Genomic DNA, 24399 nt, shown 5'->3' on the forward strand with positions numbered 1-24399 from the left:
GGAGACAGAGCTAATTAATAATTGATCGCTGATCTGATCAGGATAATTAAATGAGATCCTTCCTATAAAAATCACAAAAAAGAGCCCAACAGTGAAAAGTGATGTCCACGTCTTTCCCTGCTTCCTGTGACGCTTCTCCTAACGATTTTCCTCTCAAAAAACCGGACTTTGTTTCCTTCTACAGCTTGTCCCCCTCCGCCACCATGTCTGAACTCATCCACTTCCCTCATTCCCTCCACACCTAGGGTTTACATTTTTGTGTTCTTTCATTCATTTTCTTCCTGCCCAGACAGACTCCTTCTATCCCTATCCTCCTCTTCGATTTTCCAAATATTATGCTTTTCCAAATCATCCTTTTACTCAATCCTTGAAATTTCACGAACCCCAGGATCTTCTCTCCTGTCTGTCCTTAGTTTTCCCGCCCGGACATTGAGGGATTCGGAGAGAACAGAAGATTACGATGGGGCAAGAGGGTCTTTCCGCTCAGAAGAGAACTCACTCAGCTGGGTTGCCCACTACTACTGCTGTTCCTAATGGCAGAGGCCGTGCTCTCGCCGGCTTGCCTCGTGGCCGTCAGATCCACAAGACCTTCAACAACATCAAGATCACTATCCTTTGTGGCTTCGTCACCATTCTGGTCCTTCGCGGTACCATTGGGGTTAATTTTGGAAGCTCCGACGTCGATGCCGTCAACCAGAACCTCATTGAAGAGACCAATCGGATTCTTGCAGAGATCAGATCCGACAGTGACCCCTCCGATCCGGATGAGCCTGTCGAGACCGAATTGAATCCGAATATCACCTTCACTCTCGGGCCGAAGATCGCCGATTGGGACCAGGAACGGAGGGCTTGGCTGGATCAGAATCCTGAGTTCCCAAATTACGTCAAAGGTAAAGCTCGAATCCTGCTCCTAACTGGCTCACCTCCGAAACCTTGCGATAACCCATTTGGGGACCATTACTTATTGAAGTCGATAAAGAATAAGATTGATTACTGTAGATTACATGGGATTGAGATTGTGTACAATTTGGCTCATCTGGATAAGGAACTTGCTGGGTATTGGGCAAAACTGCCAATGATTCGTCGGTTGATGTTGTCACATCCTGAGGTAGAGTGGATTTGGTGGATGGATAGTGATGCGTTCTTTACTGATATGGTCTTTGAGCTTCCCTTATCGAAGTATGATAAGTATAACTTGGTTCTTCATGGGTACCCTGATCTGTTATTCGACCAGAAGTCATGGATTGCTGTGAATACTGGAAGCTTTCTTTTTAGGAATTGCCAGTGGTCTTTGGATTTGCTTGATGCGTGGGCTCCAATGGGTCCAAAGGGTCCCATTAGAGAAGAGGCAGGGAAGATTTTGACTGCAAATCTGAAAGGGAGGCCAGCATTTGAGGCAGATGATCAATCAGCATTGATATATCTCTTGTTGTCAAGGAAGGAGGAATGGATGGATAAGGTTTTTCTTGAGAATTCATATTATTTGCATGGCTACTGGGCTGGATTGGTGGATCGCTATGAAGAGATGGTCGAGAAGTATCATCCAGGATTAGGTGATGAGAGATGGCCATTTGTGACCCATTTTGTGGGCTGCAAGCCATGTGGTAGCTATGGAGATTATCCCGTTGAGAGGTGCCTCCGTAGCATGGAGAGGGCTTACAATTTTGCAGATAATCAGGTGCTCAAGCTTTATGGATTTAGGCATCGCGGTCTTTTGAGCCCTAAGATCAAAAGAATCAGAAGTGAGACCGCTACTCCTTTGGAGTTTGTTGACCAGTTTGATATAAGGAGACGGCCGTCAGTTAGCACTGAGACAAAAAGCTAGTGAGGTGCCAAACATGTTCTCGAGTGATACTTTAGGCAATCATTATAGGTGGAATTTTATCTGATTTGATGATATCTTCACGTGTAAGTTTTGTTTGTTATGTTTTCTTGGTTCTTTTCTAAAAACTTTCTGATAGAATTCTTTCATACGTTGAGACGTCTTCTTTTTGTCATGTTTGAGTAATTAGTCGCCAAGTTATTTTTTTTTGCTGTATACTAACCTTCTTCTGTATGTTCTCTTCCGGGAGGCATGAATTCATGAACTTGTAACTTATATTTCTTGAGTTTTGTTGTAACATGGTATAATATTAGTTCTTTCTTCTTTTTTGTTTGACAAGCATGCCTTCATTGTAATTTTCCATAGAAAAGGAAATGAACAATTTGCCATGAAGTCAGTATGAAGTAATAACCTCAAATTAATATTTACAAGTCCTTTTGATATTTGAATTACCTGCATAGGACTAGAAAGAAGCAGCTAGTTCTTGAAATATCTTGATCAATTCAAATTTGTGTCATGAGTTCCCGAATTGTGATTGTGGAACTAGCCTTTTATTTTATGAATACAATTTGAAAATTCAATTTAAAAACGAGGAATTGATCAAGATCTACACTGATTTAGCCTCTAATCTGTATGATTGAATTGTACCACTTTCAAGCTCTTCCTTCACCAGTCTAACAACAGTTCTATTTCGCATAATTTCATAATTTCAACCATCCTACTTGATGAAATTTAAAAAATGTGGACACACGTCCTGATGCTTCATAATATATGTAATTTTTTATTGGTGACCTTCTGAATTATCATGTCTCGCTAAATACGGTGGTGTCATTGCTGTTGTGGTTCTTTTCGCGCAACTTCTCACGATCACACTTGGTCCAAAAAGAAAAGAAAAGAAAAGGGCAGTATTGGTTAGGGGTGAGCATCGATCGGTTCGGTTCGGTCTCAAAATATGCAGAATCGATCGATCGAATAACACTAAAAATGAAAACCGAATTGAACCGAACAAACCAATCGAACCGAATAAGGACCGAACCAAAATTTGATAATTCGGTTCGGTCGGTTAATTCGATTTTTCGATTTGGACCTATTTTTTAAATATTAAAACAAACAACACTACAAAATTGGGCATTTTTTTCTATTCATTTTTTTCAACATGAGCCCATTCTAATTATACCCATATGATATAAAGCCCAAATATTATAAAGGCATGAATAATCAAATAAACAACCATAAATAAACACCGATGATCAAATAATAGCCTCATAATCCAGTCACAATACCTACTGATGAGAGTGACTGATTGAAATGGGGTTTCAAGTGATGTTATTATTTTTTATTCTTTATTAAAATAAAAAATAAAAATAAAAATAAAATAATTTATAAATTAAATATAATTTATAAATTAATAAATTATATGTAATTCGGTCGGTTCGGTCTATTCGATTTTAAATTTTACTAACCGAGTCGAACCGATCAACCGAAATATTTAAAATAAAAAAACCGAATCGAACCGAAAAATCAAATAGACCGAATTAAATAGACAAAATTCGATTCAATTCAGTTCAATTTTCGGTTTCGATTCAGTTTTGCTTACCCCTAACATTGGTGACGTGTCCGAGAATTTTGTTGACATAAACCAGAACAGCGGACTAGATTTAATAACAATAAATAAAAGAAATTTTTTTGACTTTGGCCCTTTTCTTTTCTTTTCGTTTTTTCTTGCAGACAAATGAGCAACCTCAGATCTGAAACAGTGTAAGTGAATGCATATTGATCAAGAGCTACCAGCAGAAGTCGAAGAAAAATAAATTCCATCAAAGCAACTCTCCCTACCTTATGAACTAACATGGACTTTGCTTTTTCTGAGAACATGCATACGGTAGCACTAAAATTGTACATTATATTTACTACTCCTTCTGTTAAAAAATATAAAGTATTTTTAATTGAATTTTATCCTCTCAATAAAGTAATTACTTATCTTTAAACTAATTTTATCTTTTCATATTTATCTTTATTTAATAAAATGTTTTATCCTAAAATAAATATAAGGGATTTATTCAATGGGAATATTTTTTTAAAAAATAATGATTACACCTTAAAAAATTAAAAATATCTTATATTTTTAAATATTCAATCTTTTTAAACATACTTTATATTTTTAAGTAAAAGGAGTATTATATAATCATTTTGTTACCATGCATATTGTCAAGTGTTTGAACTGACGTTGAGAGAGGAGGAAAGGGAAGGAATATATAGAAGCTTTTGTTTGGTGGATTAGTTTCCACAAGGGACTGCCATGAGTGGTAGGATAAATATTGACTACCTTCCTCTGCATTAGGGGTCGAAGGAGCCTACATCCTGACTTATTTTAGGCCTTAAATAGATTAAAGTCAGTTCATACCTTTAATTAAATTTATTTAATTAAATAGGTTAGGTTTAGTTTTTCAAAGCCCACCCTATGAGCTTAACAAGTCAGTCTATTTACACACACATATATTATGTAATATATCACATACATATTAGTTTCATAATTTGATTTTTAATCAATATTTTTTTATTTTTAGTTATGTTTTCAATCAAATTGAACTTATATATTGATTTTAATGATATTATTTTATTATTATATTGTATTATAATTGGTAAGTTTTTTTAATTATTATATATTTCAACTGATAAATCAGGTTATATATTTATACTAATGTCCTAAAATATATTTGAAATATTTAAAACTAAAATGTAAACTTATTTAAAAGGCTTGCTTTTAAGTAAGCTTTTAAATAGGTTTTCAAGCCAATCCAAGCTTTAGGTATGCTCAAGTTTGAATTATAAGAAAAGTCTAATACAAGCTTCAGACAAAGCTTAAACTTTTGACTTACTATACAGGCTCAGGTTTATTTAACCACAATCTAGCTTGGCCTTACATGTTTTCACCCCTACATGCTTGCACGAATGACTACAATGCAGGTTAGTGAATTTAGATAATTAGGGCATAAAACTATAGACTCTTACATGATTTCTTAACCTATTCATTTAACTTCAGAAACCAAACATAATGAGACCCGCCAAAACCCTAATTACTTATTACATAGAGAATACAATTGTAGTCAGCCAAATATCCTATAATCTAAGTAGATGATATTAGTAGAAACTACAAACTATGGTGTTATTACAAATTTTAGGATGCGAGTGCGTGAAACCAATTAGTTCAACAAAAAGTAAAGGAAAAATTGATCTTTTAATCCTTCAAATTTTAATTCACTTGTAACTCAATCCCTCAACTATGACTCGTCTATGACTTAGTTCCTCAACTTTTAAATCACTTAAAAATTAGTCCCTAAACTTTTGTTAATTTTGTCACGCCCCAAAAACAGAGGGTAACCGGCACGGGATGTGAATCATATAACACATCTCCGCAAGCCTCTAACTTTAAACTCATTTCATTTCTAAAAATGTAATCAAATTTATATTGAAATTTTAACATTTTTTTATATTGGTCATCAAAATAAATTTAAAAAAAAATTTGTAAAAATATCGACAAAACCTTGCTTGTAAATAAGATCATCCAAAACTCTACAATACAAAAATATTCACAAGATACCATGTCACTTAGCTCTTCCAATGAACAAACAATATATATACCAAAATAGAAGCCCTGGATGTAGCATATGTGGAGCACCTAACCAGACCCCTCCAAAATAAAATACATAAGCATTGATAGTTACATAAAAAGGGAAATTTTTGATCAGTTCTTTACCCAGCACATCTATGAATTCTCATGGATCAACAGGGGATCGGCATCAATTAGGATATCTGAGACCAAAAATAATTTTCCAGTGAATAACGTCCCAACAATAAATAATTGAACATAAAAAATTTAAATGATTATGTAAGATAAAGAGACAATGATCTTTATAAAAATTTAATAAACTTCGAAATAAAACGATTCTATAAAATTTTAAATAAAATCTTAAACCATTAAAATCTCATAATAAATAATATTATCATTTGATTGCAAGGAAACAAATAACAAAATCAATAATTATAAATAATTTACTATTTAAAACTAATGGGATGTAAAGTTACCAAATAATCAAATTCATGTAATAGGGACTTATCAGAACAATGAACAAACGTGGACACACAATCCATGAGGGCAAATAACCAAACGCGGCTCTTGCCACGAAAACAAACGTGGACACATAGTCTATGAGGGTATATAACCAAACGCAGCCGAAGCCACGAATCAAACGTGGACACACAATCCACGAGGGTAAATAACCAAACGCGGCTCTTGCCACGAAAACAAACGTGAGTACGATGCTCACGAATAACCATCCCTCCGTTCCACGTGCGTTGGCCATCGCACGGGGCTAGCACCTCCTATACACACCCTGCTAGCTAGGTGTACCATGGCGCGCCAAGGGCTAACGGAACTGCCGTTAGCAACCAGTGTTCTATATAAAGTCTCTTTTTAAAACCATTTTCAAACATGTGAGAAAATCATCACTTTCAAGATACAGTTCTCATTCTCAAAATCAAACTCGCATGAATACTTTTAAGCATTAAAACTTGCCAGAATAAAATTTCATATCCAATGCTCATGCTTGCATTTATTGAATAATATAAAAAAAATTTCAAAGTCAAACTCGCATGAATCGTTTTTCATAGCAATTCGATAATTTTCAAAATGAAAGTCCCATAATTAAAATCCGAACTTGTATTTACTGATAACCTAAAATTATCAAATCTGGTAGAGATAACTTCACAAAAATAAAGTACTTTAATTAACAAAATATCCAATAATTATATTGTTGCTGTAAAAAGAATTTATAAAAAAAATGTAATATTTCAGCAAAAGAAATATTATTGAAATATCAGTTGGGACGCTATCCACTTACCTGATAAACGCCCAGAATAATAGTTTATGCCTCATAAACCTCTCAATTGTCCTTTAACTACTTTATTACCTAGACAAGAATAACAATAAATTTCTTTAACAATAACTCAAATAATACCAACACATGTCCTTTAACTACTTTATTACCTAGACAAGAATAACAATAAATTTCTTTAACAATAACTCAAATAAGTAAAACTACATCAATTATTCAACAACCTGATGTCTTGCCTAATGCATGATAAAGTTTGACTTATCCTTAAGCCACCGGTCATTTAAAATCTACATCCTTATTATTATTATATTTTTTTTTCAATTCATTAAATACTTTACATGCTCATTTCTCTGTCCAGTCATACAGCTCTCAAGAATTCAATTAATAACATATTATCTTTATAATTGACAAAATCTCTTGTGACACTCAAATTAAACTCACAAGTAATTAGCGTCCGAGCCAACTATGCTTCATGAGGATTATTAACATTTAAGGAAAAGATCATGAACAATCAACACTTCCCGTAACAAACTTTTATCCAATACCTCATAGACACCAATATTCAAATTTTAACACTAAGCTCTTCCTTTATATCCAATCCCACAATTCCTTCAACATTTATACAGCATCAATACATAACTTATTCAAGCATCCCAAGTTCATTCCTTCCACAAGAGTACTATGATTTAAATACAATTCAAGCCCACGCTACTTTCTCTTCTTCCATGAACAAAATTCTAGCTTGCTTAACCGCACTGTGATTGCCTTCAATTAAATACACACAGCACATTGAACAGAAAATAAATATAAATTCGCACTAATCATTCTCTCACACACACATAGAATCAGCCAGGAGGAACAAATTACAACATCGCCCATTAAAACACACGCACACAGGGGATTCAATGAAGGGAAAAATTCTAAGCTGCTACCAGGATTCAACCTCGACAGAAAAGGTATTAAAAAAAAAGAAGAAATTAGTAGAAACAACGGAGGTGGAAAATCATGAACCAACAATAGTGCCCACAGCACACCGAACCAGTGAGAACAGCGATAATACAGGGAAGGAGAAAAATTTCGACAACCATGCTCAAAAGTAGAGATTCACGGCAAGCATAGATCAAGGAAAGAAAAAGATGAAATTCAACACAGAACAAGGGAGGGAAAAACTCACGATTCGCACCACAACGTTGTGGTTTCGGGCGGACATCACAGCAACGGTGAGCGGAACTTCTATTCTCGTTAACAGCATGTTGAATAGCAAAGGATAGAAGTGGCTGGATCGAGGATTTAAAGCTCTGAGCAACAAATTTTCTCTTGCTCTTAGACGGAAGATCAGCTCAAATAACACCCATAGCAGAGAAATGAACACAAGGGGAGGAGCGAAGAACAGAAGGGAAAAAGAATATTTTCCGGCGACCCGCACCACCGGTGACGAGCTGGACGGTGGAGAGAAGAGTTCAAATGGTCGAAATTTCCAGATGCAGAGGGCTGAAGCTCTCTCTCTCTCTCTCTCTCGTCTCTCTCTCGCGTCTGTCCCCTCATCGACAAAGAAGGAAGAAACAAATATAACATGTAAAAGTTGGTGGGAAAATTACAATGAAGACCCCTCAGATTTTTTTTATTAATATTATATTCTATAATAAAAGGCAAAGGCATTTTAACTCTTTCTCCCAATAAAAGAAAATAAATTAACATTTAATTTAAATAAGATTCAAACTTTAAATCTCTATATAAGTAGCCAGTATCAATTTCGCTAAACTATTATTCCTCACTTGTCCTAAAATTAAGATAAATAAATTAAATATCAATTAGGAACAAATTTATTTAATTTTAAATTTTGGATCATTATAAATTTTTTTTCATGTTAGCTTATATCTCACATCAATGAGCAAGAGGAGGGCATTTTAGAATAATATATGAGCATTTTTTATCCCTCTTATTTGATAAGAAATTTTAAAAAAAATTAAAAATAAGGATCGAATTATAGGTGAATCAAAAGTTAAGAGACTGAGTCGCAGCGAGTTATAGTTAAAGAATTGAGTTACAGCGAGTCATAGTTAAAGGACTGAGTTATAAGTGAATTAAAAGTTGAAAAATTAAAAGAATAATTTTCTCAAAAGTAAAAATGATCATTGAATATTCTAAAAAAATTATAGCATAAATGATAAAAAAAAACTATAAGACTGAATCAAATGTCCATAACAAATTATAAATAAAATCTCAGCAGTCTTATTTTTCTGTCAAACTTTAAGATAAAGGATGACCCCAGCAGTTGCAATGGCAAAAGTAGAAAAAGAGGAGGGGGGACGCAATGAAGCTTGTGTCTTCCTATAAGGGTCTTAACTTGTCGATTCTCACCATTTCTGTTTCTTCCGATGTCTTCACTCCATCTGTTCTACAAACTTGAATATCAGCTCAAGGAACTTTCCAAAAAGCTCTTTCAAGCAGGAGACCATTAAAGCAACTAAGGTAGATAAAATCAACGAGGCATGAAAAAGTGACACAAAGGAGTGCAAATTGGCGTGGACAGGTATGTGAAGGGCTTGCCACAATGCATATCTTCTAATCAATGTTATTCTATATCTGTGAGAATTTTACTATAGCTGGAAGAATATGTGCTACACAATCTTGAGGCTCCAACGATTTCCCAAGAGCTACACAACCCTCAACAGAAAGTAGCCGAACTTAATCTTGATCTACGAGAAATCACGCAGCATATTGCGGTTCATCAATATTTTGGTGCGTCCCAGTCATAATTTTCTTAATCTGGGTGAATATTCCACTTGACATTGTTGTAAGACTTTTTCTTCCAAATTCAAACCAGATCTAATTGTCAATGTATGCATTAAATCACAATTTGCACAAATTTTATCGCAAACGGACATACAGAAAACAAATTGACACCATAGGTTGTCATTCATTGTGGGAATAGCAGCTCTTACTCTGGGTTCCTCCCGATGTTGGAGATTATGATGAATGAATGGTTAATGCACTGCCATTATAATTTCAACATGGTATAATACTATCAAAAGGGGGGGGGGGGGGGAACTCCTCACATAAGTCCTGAATACAACACTAACATCATTAGAGATAAAATCAAGATGCACTTCGAAGCCTATAATTAGTGGCGATTTAAGAACTATAAGCCCCAAAAAAGGGGAAGTTAGATTCCAAAGCATAGAAATCATAGTTGAGTGTCTTAAGTGAATGAGGTGCAATATACAAGCAGGTATGCTTTATATCTATCACTAAGACAAGAAGCTCCCCTATAGTTAGAGAAAGCAGAAAGGGGTTTTCAGACGAAACCCTGATACAGTGGTTTTTAGGTTCTCATGTCCTATTTTAATAGAAATGTGGTACCATCTTTCATAAAGACATATAACTTCTACAATGCGACTTTAGTATATTATTGCAAAGGATTGTCTGTAATATAGCTTAACTTCCAATAATAATCCTTACTGCAGAATTTGTTCGTGACTTTGAGAAGTGTGCTAGGTAGGTAGAGTTCAAATTAAAATTATCTAGCTCCCTTCTCAAAGTCACCAACTAATTTAACTAAGAACTGAGACACAGCAAGAAGCATTCATTGGTATATGTTTACCATCTGCTTATGATTTCCACAGTTTCCATTTTTTTTTTTTAAATCCACTTAACAAAATATATAAAAAGAGTAATTACAAATGAACACATGGCACGAGGATGTTACGTTTAACCAATGTTTCATTCTCAGTTTGCCAAGTTTCAAAGAGAGGCGCACTGGTCAAATTATCAAGTATGGATGCCCAAGGAAAATGTTTCAGGGTAAGATTTCATACTCAAAAGGCAAAACCGCTCTCATTCCCCAACTTCTTTCATAAACATACCAACATTGAAAAAGTGATTCTCATATAACAGCTCCAGGCTTGGTGATTTATTTTAACCACAAGGCTCTACCATTTAGTCATATTTATGTTGGAACCAAACCATTTCATTGATCTATAATGCACAAACCAAGCATTGTATCTTTCTTGCTCCACGGAAATGTTCCATCGAAGAGCAAAGAATAATCATTCAGGTATGCATAGAATATTTTGAAGTCATACTCATTATTGAGAATGCAAACATTGAATAACTTTATATCTTGACCACAAATAAGAGACAGGAAGTTGTGTGTGTATCTGTGAAAGGCATTCCAACTAAGCAAATGAAGAGCTTCTTCTTTGTTTAATTCCTTGACATCAGAAATTCTTTCAACCACATGACTAAAACCAACTAAAAAAATTGAAAGGATAATCATTCAGATATGCAAAACCCCAAACATTTGTTGAGGTATAATATGGTAATAACAGATCATATTTGTTAAATTATAATTTGATTTCACAATAAATGAAATTCTTATCATTTTGATAAATTTATTATTATTTTTAAAAGAGAGGATCCAACGAAAGAAGATTCTTTTAATTCTTGATGATATTGACAACTTGGAGCAATTGCAAGCACCGGCTAGAAGATGTGATTGGTTTGGTTTCTGGAAGTAGAATTGTTATTACAATAAGGAATAAACAGTTGTTAAAAAGTCATGTGGTTGAAAGAATTTATAATGTCATGGAATTAAACAAAGAAGTAGCTCTTCATTTGCTTAGTTGGAATGCCTTTCATAAGGAGTACAGCATTGATTTCAATTACATGGAGGTTTCCAGTCGTGTGATTCATTATTCATGTGACCTTCCATTAGCTTTGAAAGTGATTGGTTCCAACTTATGTGGTAAAAGAGTAGATGAGTGGCATTCTATATAAGAAAGATATGAGAGAATACGAAGTAGAATTTTCAAAGTCCTCAAATTAAGCTATGATGCTTTATATAATGATGATGGCAAGGAACTTTTTCTTGACTAGGCTTATATTTCTTATGGTGAGAAATTAAATGTCATAAATATGTTGCTGAACTTTCGTGGAGTCCAACCATAATATGGAGCATTGATTGATAGATATCTCATAAAGATTAAAGAAGATTGGGTAGCAACGCATGATTTGATAGAAAATATGTGAAAAGAAATTATTGTTAGACAACAAAATCGCCAAAAGAGCCTGGTAAAGGTAAGACCACTATACAAATGACTCTTATTTATTTGTTGATCTTTTTTTTAATATATAAATACCTGCCTTAAATACAACAACAACAACAACAATAACAAGCCTTTATCCCACTAGGTGGGGTCGGCTACATGAATTGCAAGACGCCATTGTGCTCTATCATTTATCAAGCTTTTAGGAATATTATTAATTAAGAGATCGCGTTCAATAACTTCTAAGAGTGTTCTCTTAGGCCTTCCTCTACCTCTCTTAATCGGACTCAAAGTTATATGTTTCACTCTTCTCACTGGTGCCTCCCTTGGTCTTCTTTGTACATGCCCAAACCATCTCAACCGATTTTCTACCATTTTTTCCTCAATAGGTGCCACCCTCACTTTTTCACATACGTGCTCATTTTGAATTTTATCTTTACGTGTATGTTCGCACATCCATCGTAACATTCTCATCTCTGCTACTCCAACTTTATACTCTTACTGTCCCATTAGAGCCCAGCATTCACTACTATATAACATTGCCGATCTAATAGCAGTGCGATAAAACTTTCCTTTAAGTTTATTAGGCACCTTACGATCGCAAATAACTCCTTTAGCTTTTCTCCAATTAAACCACCCAACTTGAATTTTATGTGAAATATCTCCACTGATTTCGCCATCATTTTGAATAATGGCTCCCAAATATCTAAACTTTTCCACTTGAGGTATAATTTGGTCTTCTAATTTTACTTCCAAATTATTGTCGAATAGTCCTTTACCAAATTTACAATATGAATATTTCATCTTACTTCTATTCAGACGAAAACCTTTCGACTCCAATGTCCTCCTCCATAACTCAAGTTTGCAATTAACCTTTTCTCTTGTCTCTGCTATAAGAACTATATCATCCGCGAAGAGCATACATTTCAGAATTTTTTTTCGAATATGTTCCGTCAAAACATTTAAGATCAAGTGAAACAAATAAGGACTCAGAGATTATCCCTGATGTAGTCCAATCTTTATAGAAAAATCCTTTGTTTGACCACTAGGCGTTCTTATACTAGTTTTTACCACCTCATACATATCTTGTATGGCTTTAATATAAGCAATCCGTACTCCCTTTTTTTCTAACGCTTTCCAAAGCACTTCTCTTGGTATATGGTCATAAGTTTTTTTCAAATCAATAAAAACCATGTCTAGATCTTTATCTTTACAACGATACTTTTCTATTAATCCTCTTAGTAGATAAATCGTCTCTGTAGTTGATCTACTTGGCATAAAACCAAACTGATTCTCAGAAATACTTTCTCCAATCTCAACCTGTGCTCAATTACTTTCTCCCACAATTTCATTGTGTGGCTCATGAGTTTAATCCCTCTATAGTTAGTATAATTTTAAATATCTCATTTATTTTTATAAATAGGAATTAATGTACTTCTCCTCCACTCATCAGGCATTTTCTTGGACCGTAAAATCACATTAAATAACTTAGTTAACCATCTCACCCCTTCTTCACCTAAACATTTCCACGCTTCGATAGATATACAATCAGGTCCGTTGGCTCTACCATTTGCCATTTTCTTAAAAGCTTCCTTTACCTCCTTATCACGTATTATTCGATAGAATGACAAATTTTATTCTCCTTCACCAGTTACTAAATCCTCCAAGTTACTAGATGAACCCTCTCCATCATTGAAAAGTTTAGAAAAGTAAGTCTCCCATCTATTTTTAATTTCATCATCTGAAACTAAAGTTCTTCCCTCTTCATCCTTAATACATCTTACCTATTCTAGATCTCTTGATTTTCTTTCCCTACTCTTGGCAATGTTATAAATATTTCGCTCTCCTTCCTTCGTCTCAAGGCTCTTATAAAATTCTTCAAAAGCTTTAGAACGAGCTTCATCCACAACTCTCTTAGTTTCCTTCTTAGCCATACGGTATCTCTCCCAATTTTCCTCATTATTACACAAATGTATGGCTTTAAAATAGTTCTTCTTATACTTGATTTTGTCCTGTACACTATTATTCTACCACCAAGACTCCTTATCTCTCGGACCAGAACCTTTTGATTCTTCCAAAACTACTTTTGCAACCTCCCGTATCTTTTTAGCCATATCCTCTCACATGATGTTAGCACTTCCCTGAGATTCCCAAATTCCTTTATCCAAAAGATTTCATTTGAAAATATCTTGCTTCTCACCTTTTAATTGCCACCTCCTAATCCTTGGTGCTACTACTTGTCGACATTTTTGGATTTTACTCAAAATACACACATCAAGGACTAGGACCCTATGTTGTGTCGTTACAGCATCTCCGGGGATCACCTTGCAATTTTTACAAAGTCTTCTATCTGTGTTCCTAACCAAAAGAAAATCAATCTGTGACCTTGAGGCTCCACTTTTGTAAGTGATGAGATGCTCATTTCTCTTTTTGAAATAAGTGTTGGCAATCTTAAAATCATACGCCAATGAAAAATCAAGAAGAGTTTGTCCTTCATTGTTTAGCTCTCCAAAACTAAAACCACCATGCACCCTCGCATACTGACCAGCTTCCCTCCCGACATGCCCATTAAAGTCTCCTCCAATAAAAATCTTTTCACTCTGTGGTATGCGTCGAATCAACCATTCCAGATCCTCCCAAAATCTCGACTTGCGGCGCATAAGCGCTAACAATATTAATAGTCTCACGTCCAATTATCATTTTTAAGGAAATAATTCTGTCTCCAATTCTGCTAACTTCTACAACATTTTTCTTCCACTCCTTATCTATAATGATGCCTACTCCATTGCGTGCACTTACTTTTCCTGTATACCAAAGTTTGAAACCTTGAATATCCTTAACTTCTTCTCCACGCCATTTTGTTTCTTGCAGGCAAAGGATATTGATTTTTCTTTAAATCATAACCCCTACAACCTCTACAAATTTACAATTCAATGTCCCAACATTCCAAGTACCAAATCTAATTTTTCTCTCATGGACTAACTTCTTTAGCCGCGTGCGTCCAGAATGACGCGGTAGCCCTTGCTCATTTAACACTACATCCGGGCGCCGATACAACGGCTCTAACTCACTTATCACTGTACTCGAGCCATGCGGCGCGTTACTTACGGGCAACGACCTAGCATTAACATTATAACGTCTATTGTTCATGTTCATGATAGATTCAACAAAGTTTTACATTGGCTGTTGATAGCCTAATACAACCCTCCTCCTTTATCCGGGCTTGGGATCGGCTATAAATATAGGCGGAGTTAAATACCTGCCTTAAATGATTTTTGTATATTTGAAATGAGGCATTTATTGTGTGCCTTGTTTTCATTTGGAAAGGGAACAGATACAATCGAAGTCATAATTCTAGACTCGGCCAAAAATAAAGAAATTCCATGGAGTGGAGACGCATTCAACAATATGAAGAAGCTTAAAATGCCTGTGATGAACAATGCAAGCTTCTCTAAATTAAAGGCCTCAAAAATCTCCCAAATAGTTTGTATGTGTCCTCTCAAATTCTTAAAGAGCATTCTCAATTCTTCAGATCTATGATCTGCCAAAATCAGGGATGTGATGCCAGATTTTGTGCGAGTCATCTGGAGAAGCATGATTCAACTTGTCCTTTCAAGATAATTCCATGTGAACAGAATTGTGAAATGGATAGACACTGCATGACTGTTTGCCTAATGAAGCTTGTAAATTGTCCTTTCTATGCAAATTGCCCAAAGCATGACTAATAAACATTGTTCTGACAATCTTCATAGTCACTTCTTGTACAGTCTTCAAAGCGTCTACAAAGAAGTATCTGAGAAAGATCTTAAACAACGAGTGGAGGAAATTCGCCAGGTTAGTTTTTGGGTATATTAATGATCAGGACGTAGTTGTACTTGATACAACTTAAAACTTGGTACCCAAGCACATTATTAAAATTTCAATTTCAGAATGGCTAATTAAAAAAAAATCTTTAGTGTTTTTAGAAGATTTTAAGAGCTGAATTAGTATGTTGGAGGAATTGTCTTTGTTGAAAGATTTTCATGACCCACTCTATCGTTAAATTGAAAGCATTCTGCTTGAATTCTTTCTTTTCTTGTATTAAACACCACTGAGAAAGTCTATCGCAAAACAAAATCCTTTATCAGCATGTAAATAATTTTGATACATGCCTATGCTTACACATACCTTTTACTGTTCCTGCGAGAAAACCTACATTTTGTTTGGTTATTTGAAAATATCCTTGTAAGAATTGTGATTTCGATCTGAACAAAGATAAAGTTTTACTTATGCCTCAATTAAGCTCTACTCAATTGCATTTCATACGTTAATCCTCAGTGAAGGCAATTGTGGGAGATGCTACGTAAATAGAATTCTAGAAAGTGATTTTATTTTTCCCCTGCAGCTGATATGCTACATTTGTGCCTATACATCAATTAAACATGCAATCGTAGCTTTCAGCATTATTTACTGTTCAGTTGTCATAAAATTTGTTGGGCTTGTCACATACTCAAGGTCATGGAAGAGATATTTCCATCACCTTATAATCAATATTAGGCTTGTAATTTCTTTTTATAGGCATCATCAAACAGCCAGTTAGCTGAGGCTCAAGATTTTGAATCAAAACTCGGAGCCTTAGAAGTCAGTGCCAAGATGAAAAAGAGTGCAGTCAATATTGCCCGGAAAGAAGATAATGAAGATATTAATATCACAACAAAGGGCAATGAACAGAGCTCACAGACTTCCAATGAGGCAAATTTATTGGCTAAAGTTGATTGGATAAGTGGAGTGCTGAGATTAACGTTAAAGACAACTGTGTTGAAAGTGATCATTTTAAGGTTAAAGACAACGAAGATAGCATGCAGGCTTCAAAATTGGAAAAGGGTAGCGCAAAGCCGTATGGAATGAGTAACGAACAAAACTATGTAAGTTGATAATACAGACCTCAAAAATGGGGAATTTATCAGATAAAATGCACCCATATTGTTGTTGCAACTACTTGGCTGCTTTGCTTACAGCGTGGTTCCTTTCCTGTTGTTGATGAATTATAATATACTTCAGTACTTCTGCATAAATGTTAAAAGTATCTACCAAGAGTGTTGGGTACTTGGGTTGTAAGAGAGACGCGTAACATATTCTCAAGAAAATATGCTGTTCAAACATGTTGGCTGAGATTACAAAATAAGTAGCACAACGAAGACTACACAGAAAACCAGAAAAGAAACATCACGCGTACCCAAAAACTATCAACCCCTGCCCATACCTACATCGTAAACACAACAGCCTAACCCTCTCCACCGTTTGGTCCCACACATACATAAAGTGCCATTGGCAGCTCCACGCTATCAGTGATGCTTAATTGTGAATCTATTAGCGTGGATTGCCTAGAAGAGCAAAGATTCTGCCAATGAAGGTATTATGTTTTGTAGTTATATCGATTGTGAACCCCACCCAACTAATAGAGTGGCTCCTCTTTCTGTATTTTAACTGCCATCTTCCTTGCTGTCTGAGAGTCTGAGGATGACATCCAAGGACAAAGAAGGCATTAATTCCTATTTGCATAAAATTATAATTAAAAACAAGATATTACAAGCAGAAAAGAACCAAATAAAAATTAATACATGAATTTCTCACCGAGGAATACAAATTAAGCATTAAAGGTAAAAAAAAAAAAATCTCAGCTATCAAAATTCCATTGCAGTAAAGCCAACAGAATTATCAAAACTCTAAGATCCGGATCCGGCTAATTCGAACGCTGCAGCATAAAACATATACTCTGGTACAAGGCGCTTCTTTAATACTTTAGGCACGAACTCCTTTAAGGCTGACCATGCGAGTGGATGCATCCACCTGGACTCCCCTGAGTGCTGAACCCTGAGTTGTCCTCCCAGAACCACCATAGGCAGAGTCTTGATATCTCGTGCTCTGATAGCCTCCACCTGCCCCTCTTCCCATTCGGTCCCTTGAATAGCCATTTTGGCTCAATGTTAACGGCCTTCTCCCACCAATACTATATCCTACACGTCCACTACTGCCTAGCCTTGTCTGAGTAAGTGACAAGTCTTGCCACCTACCACTAACAGTAGATGTTGTGGCGGCAGCATAGTCCTGACTATCTCGCCGCCTTAGGGAAAGATCCAATCCACCACCACCTATCCTCGACTCTATTGCTCTTTCATTACTCTCCGCAAGAATAGATAACTTCTCTGTAAACTGGAATGCCAAAGCCTGCAATCTGGAGTGCTTCACATCCTGGAAAATAATGCAGCCAGTTGGTTGATCCCAGCTTGCATGGAGCTCCTCATTTATCATCATCCTACTAACAATGCAATGGGTGTGAGGAACAGAGAGGTCAAACATCTTCATGAGCTGCTCAAGACTCAAAGAATCATAGGATGAAGAGAACGTAAAGAGGTAAGTCCTTAGTGCCTCCGCCTTGATTTTTTCCTTGAGCATTTCTAGAACCTTTTCATGATTTCTAACAAATTTCCAGACATCCAGCGACTTGATGATATCATAACTCTTATGAAAGTCTCCCTTACTAAGGGCCCTTGTAGCAGCCATAACATGATCTCTAACATTTTCAGGTGGACCTGCAAATGTTTGCTTCTCGCTAACCTCAAGCAAGCGACGGAAAGTCTTGCTAATAACTTTGTGCTTTGCATCATGGTCATTAGCTGCCATGTTAGGAACTTCCAGAAGCATAGCACAAATAAGATGCACTGACTCCAGGAGATCCAGGTTAATGTGCATATGATATGGCATCTGGCGTCTCCTTTCCACCCTTTCCTGAAGGAGGGGAAAAACGTTAACTGCTATGCCTCTTCAATGGCAATTCTCATAATGCAACAATAAAAGCTAGTCCAGAAAAAATGAAGTTGTAGGAAAATAGTTTTGCCAGTAGTAAAGAGAACATTCAGTAGCATAAGTAACAGATGACAGCACTATTATAGTAAAAGCTTAATATTATGAATGTTAATGAAAGTCTTAGTAAAGTAATAACTAATAAGTACAGAACGCCCTGGATGAACTGATGACATATTTTCAGGTAGAAAATGGTATACAGCAATGAAGGAAGTATACAATCATTAAACATCTCCACCATGAGCACAGAACATGACCACACACAGACATCTACCCTATGACCCCAAAACAAACCAGGTTCCCATACAGTTCTCAAGTATCCTCTAGCTCAACTTCCTTTAAAATGTCTATAAGGAATATACATTACATAATCCAATAAAATTGACTTATATCCCAAGAAATAGATCCACAGAACCCAAAAAATGTTACAATACTAAAGTGACTGGAATCGAAGGCACGTAGATTTATATAGAACCGATAACAACCACAAACACAAATATCTGTCAGCATCTTTATTAGCCTCAAATTCTCGATTAATGCATTGAACCCAGACTAACATTGCAACTGAGACATCACACTGTAGAGACACGAGAACTACTACAAGAAAATGAATAATCAATAACCAGTTACAAAAAGGAAAAACCTAGGGAGAATATGCAAATACTATCAGCTATAAAACTATAACAGGAAAAGATATCAGCATAGATATAATTAGTCGCCATGGTCAAAATATGTACAATAGTCACAGCAACAAAATAATCAAATTAAAAAATGGGTATGTTCAACACCTGCTCCGGAGTCTTCTCATGATAGCGACTTTGTGAGACACCTTGTGCAAGCAGCTCCTTCACCCTTCCACCAGAATATAATTCAGAGAGACAGCCATGAGCCTCAGAAATCAGTCCAACCCGAAAAGCACAGAGACCTAACTGTGACATGGCCCTGTTAAAAAGTATCTGTGTCGATATGTCCATATGCTGAACACTATCCTGCAAATGGCTCATAAGCAGCAGATCACGGGCAGTTGAGAACTCATCCAGAAGTGCATGGTGATATATATCACAAAGCATAGCACGTGCCTTTGTCCGCTCATCCCCATACTTGTATATCAGGGACACCAATAAGTCCATTAGCATCCTACTATTCTCTGGGAAGGTGGGTTTTCGAGGAACAAGCTCAGGAGTAACAACAAATGCAGTAGGAGTCCTTGTATCCTCAAACCCTTTAGACTCATCATCCACCTCCCCATTATTGTCATCTGCCAATTCAGCCAATTTCCTCATGGCATCATAAACCTCTTGTGGTTTGTAATAGATGAGTTCAGCACGTCTAAGGGCTACCTTTGACGAAGCTTTGAAATCTCCAACCCTTTCAAGATAATCCTGGACATCCTGAGCAAGAGCCAGAAACATGGGCTCATCCCTAAGCCTCTCAACATACTCACGAGTATGAGGATCAATACATTGCAAGCTCTTGAAAAACTCAGCATCAATTCTTTCTAGGAATGAAACTAAGTTGCCCCATACCCGAATTGGTCCACTGTAGTCAGTGCCCTTCTGAGTTTCATTCTCATCAGGCTCCACTGTATCATCAACAATTATGTTTGGATACTGCACTAGAATATCAAGAATGACCAGCATATTCTGCACGCATTTCTTCCACACATTAATAGGCATATGCCCATTTAAACCAGGATTAACATCAAATTGAGCGGAAACAACACTGAAAAATATTTCCAGCTTCTGTGCCGGTGTTTTGGCAACTTTTGTTAAGAAGGTAAGCTGCTCAACCTGCTCAAACCTTCCAGTTCCCCTCCTGCCCCTAGCTGCCACAACCTCTTTGAACTTCTTGTTGACCATGTCCCATGAGATCTCACTAGGGTCTTTCATAAACTGCCTATCAATAAGCCTGTCTTTCTTGCTAAGTTTTTGGTCCCAAGGGGCATCAGTTGCATCTGCCTTCTCATCATCTTGATTACCATCTTCAGAATCTGACTTCTGTATGTTATCAATCTCCTCAATTACCTCCTCCTCACTTTCATCCTCATCCTCAGTCTCCTCTTCATCTTTGTCCTCCTCACTCTCAGGATTTTCTCTATATTTAGTAATCAAATCCTCATATTGCTTATTATTCTTCTTCAATTTCTGCTTCATTGAGTTCAATGCTTTAGCATTACTACTACTCATCTTCTTTTTGGCATCCTTGTTTGCCAAAGCCTGTGCTAGGAAGTCTTCCAACATCAAAAGTGCCTTTATGTAAAGAGTAGGCACCTTCTCAGATTCAGCGATGCGCATGACTTTCTCAAGCTGCTTGTTTATTTTATCAAAGCTCTCTTGCAAGCTCACCCAGTCATTAATCTTCATAGCATTCTTCATCTGATCAATTGTAGATGACATTTCTTCAAATCTCTTGTCTTTGGCTGACCTAACAACACGCTTCTGATCATCGGAATCATCACTATCACTGGCATTACCCTGCAAGTATCTGCTTTTAACAGCTTGGTTGGTAGATTCACCCGCTACATTCTCGACGTCTTCATCATAGTCACTCTCCTCCTCCTCAGAGTCACTACCGCCCTGCCATTGTAAAAAAAAAAAAAAGCACTTGTATCAATAAAAGTGGAAATGCTCAATTCCAAAGGAGATAAGGAATGAACAAAAATGGGGCAGTGAAACATAATTTTAATGACCTGTGTCCAGAATCTAGAAGCCATCCTTGGTTGAGAGCAACAAACGGCAAGTAAATATAACCAAGAGTCTGCAATGATGATAAAAACACTACCCGTTAAATACAGAAAACAGATAAATTAATAATAATAATAATAATAAGAGCTCACCAGAAAAAAGAAACATTGGCATATTTATAAGTATAACTATAACTAAAAATCAATCCATTCAAAATATAACGCCCAGTATCTGGAGACAAGATACCCTATTACAGGCATGAAAGTTCAGTTACCCAAAAAGTTGGCTCAATAGATGGGAGTCAGATAATGCACAATTAGAATATGTAAGAATCAAGCCCAGGAAACATAAAATTTTCATGATTAGTGCACTGCACCGTGCGATGCACGGGGATTAAAGTGCCACGCAGGATCGATTACTTTTATTCTAAAATATATAATTGTGAATGGTACATGTATCCCATTACATGTTTGTTATTTCTTTCCTTTGGATAATAACTGGAACACGTGTGGAAGGAATTTAACAAAGCAGACTCAAACGCTAAATTTTTTGTTCTTTTTAGAAGGAGGCCACTAAAAGTTACTTTGTTAAGGTAAATTAGAATAAATATTATCAGTAACAATAAATTCCAATAGTCAAGCACAAATAATTTGCAAAAATTTATACATCTGGAACATGGAGTCAATAGTCCAAAATAAGGACACGCCCAACATAAATATCACTGTGAGGAACACAATCTCCTATCTTAATAATCATTGTGAATATTATCAAAAACCTCTTTATAAACAATGTTACTTGTATGTGACAACAACTAAAAATCAAGCCCATGGGCAAGTATTTTCAATCTTTCAATGTGCTTTGCTCTTGACAAAGCAACATATGCTCTATTTGTTATTATATAATCTTGTTGAGTAGTTCCATGATCATTCTCAAGAGGTAACAAAAAAAATTGAAATAGATTAAATCATTTATTGGTACTGTAGGGCTGTACATGGACAAGGTCAGGCCATGTAGAGAAGTTGCTGGTTGCCCAACCCTGAACCTCCTTTCAGGTATAAAATTCATCCCAATGCCCGACCATGCCCAGAAAATGCCCATGGTTGGACAGGGCGGGAGGGCAGGGTCAGGCATGCGCGGGCATACTCAGGCTGACATGCCTAGTTTAGCCCCTGAAATTTATTTTTGAAGGGATTTTTACCGAAATTATCAACAACAGTGGAACCTTAAAAAAGTAACAAGAAAATAAACCTGGAAATCCTATTGTCCAGCATTAAAAAACACGAAGAACACAACGTCACAATTTCACAAACATAATTCCCGGAACAAGTGATGGCGTTATTGCAGAATTATGATCCTCCCTTTCAAACTCCTAGAGAATAAATATAACAAACACAGGAATTACAAGATTGTAAATAATAAAAAAACAATAAAGAGATATTTTCTACAAAATAACAAATTCACATCAGAGAGACCCTACTGCACAATGCATAATTGCATATAGTCGAGGGGTGGTAATAATAGAAAATACAATGCCGTGCCAAAATTATCATATTCAGTAAGCTTGCTTTTTCATTACTTCAAAGAATTTCTTTCTCCACCATGAATAAAGCTGCAATCACATACTAGGATTCACCGAGTCAGGAGAAGGTGTTCACAAATCAATCACAATCAGAACAGCAAAAGGCATTCAAGGTTCAAGCAAACGCGAACACGAACAGAAGAAGTGTAAATCAAACCTCGAGAGCAATTCTAAAGAAGCAGATACGAACAGCAACAATAAAGGCCAGAGGACGAACAGCAGCGAACGACCACACAATAGCCACGTAAACTCAATTCGAAGACAAAGACGGAGCGAACGCGAATTAAGGCGCAGAGAGGGTGAGGAAGTGAATTGAAGATATTGAAGATTGAATTGAAGAAGTGACTGTGCGGCTAGGTTAGAGATCAATGTCACCGATCCATCGCTTGCCTTCCAAAACGACGTTGTTTAGGTGATGAAATAAAATAATACTTCTGCAGGTACTTATTAAATTTTAAATTAAATCTTTATAATTTATTTTATTGTAATTAAATTCTTAGAATTTTAATGATTAAATTTTTTAAACCCTAAAAGTTTCAATCTTTAAATTTTTTCTTTTAAAAAAATTGAGAATTTTTATTTTTATTAAATGATTGTATAACTTTAAAATTAAAATTAATTATATAATTTTTATAATTTAAAATTTATACAATTAGATTGGATTCTAAATATTTATTATATATGCAGAATTTTCATTAAAAAATTAATAAAAACATAAACAGTTTATTAAATTATTTTTTTATTTTGACTAAAAGCATTAAATTAATTTTTTTTGTAAATTTCAACAGCATTATTGTTTTATAAAATTTAATAATTCATTATTAATTTATAAAAATTATAATATAAGACTCATGCATTGCACGAGTGCTTTACTAGTTCATTATTAATTTTCACATCCATAATATGTCAACCTATAAGAATTTAATTAAAATAAAATAAATTATAAAGACCTAATTTAAAATTGAGCAAAACTATACTCTCTTTGTTTAAAAATAAAAAATATTTTTAATCAAATCTCACCTTTCAATAAAGTAATTATTTATTTTAAAATTAATATCTTTTTATATTTACTCATATTTGATAAGATGTTTTACTTTAAAATAAATATAAAATAATTTACTCAATAAGAGTATTTAAAAAAAAAAACAATGACCATACCTTAAAAAATTAAAAAATCTCTTACATTATTAAACATCCAACTCTTTAAAAAATAACTAATATTTTTTAACGTAGGGAGCAAGTAATTGCAAATTAAACACCTCTTCAATGAATCCTAACCTATAAGGGCTGGGCAACACGGTTGTGAAGGTTCTTACCTAAACCCTGCCTAATCTGAACTTGGGACCAGCTCGACCATGCCCAAAGTTATCCATGCTGGCTTTTCCCTCTTTCAGGCAATTGGGCTACATGTTCAGCCATCATGATTTTTAAACAATGCAGTTTCCTACAAATTATATATGCCATCGCCTCTGCTCAATCCCTTTAAGTCTTCCCACTTACGACCAATCCTATTGACAGTGACACCAAT

General features: G+C 35.5%; 2 protein-coding genes and 1 long non-coding RNA gene across 4 annotated transcripts; 1 reads left to right on the forward strand and 2 right to left on the reverse strand.

Moving 5' to 3' along the window:
• Positions 1-51: 51 nt before the first annotated feature.
• On the forward strand, positions 52-2108 carry LOC129309132 (probable xyloglucan 6-xylosyltransferase 5). Its single transcript, XM_054950529.1, has one exon. It carries the CDS (start codon positions 461-463, stop codon positions 1823-1825), a length of 1365 nt encoding a protein of 454 aa, XP_054806504.1. The 5' UTR covers positions 52-460; the 3' UTR covers positions 1826-2108.
• A 3330-nt stretch (positions 2109-5438) lies between these two features.
• LOC129309574 (uncharacterized) lies at positions 5439-8253 on the reverse strand. Its single transcript, XR_008592931.1, has 3 exons — positions 7892-8253; positions 6724-6792; positions 5439-5635 (listed from the first exon to the last, which is right to left on the reverse strand). It is a non-coding gene; the product is annotated as an uncharacterized LOC129309574 (long non-coding RNA).
• A 9046-nt stretch (positions 8254-17299) lies between these two features.
• LOC129308799 (eukaryotic translation initiation factor 3 subunit C-like) lies at positions 17300-23210 on the reverse strand. 2 transcript variants are annotated; one of them, XM_054950180.1, is made up of 5 exons: positions 23029-23210; positions 22541-22661; positions 21298-21365; positions 19397-21184; positions 17300-18533 (listed from the first exon to the last, which is right to left on the reverse strand). In XM_054950180.1, exons 3-5 carry the CDS (start codon positions 21319-21321, stop codon positions 17547-17549), a joined length of 2799 nt encoding a protein of 932 aa, XP_054806155.1. In that variant the 5' UTR covers positions 21322-21365; positions 22541-22661; positions 23029-23210; the 3' UTR covers positions 17300-17546. The 2 variants fall into 2 exon arrangements, with proteins under 2 accessions (XP_054806155.1, XP_054806154.1); XM_054950179.1 differs by lacking the exon at positions 22541-22661 and having other exon boundaries at positions 23029-23209.
• Between the last annotated feature and the right edge of the window lie 1189 nt (positions 23211-24399).

The sequence above is a fragment of the Prosopis cineraria genome, unplaced genomic scaffold, assembly GCF_029017545.1.
Source record: "Prosopis cineraria cultivar Desert tree isolate PC_DT_omini unplaced genomic scaffold, ASM2901754v1 PC4, whole genome shotgun sequence".
Taxonomy (NCBI): domain Eukaryota; kingdom Viridiplantae; phylum Streptophyta; class Magnoliopsida; order Fabales; family Fabaceae; genus Prosopis; species Prosopis cineraria.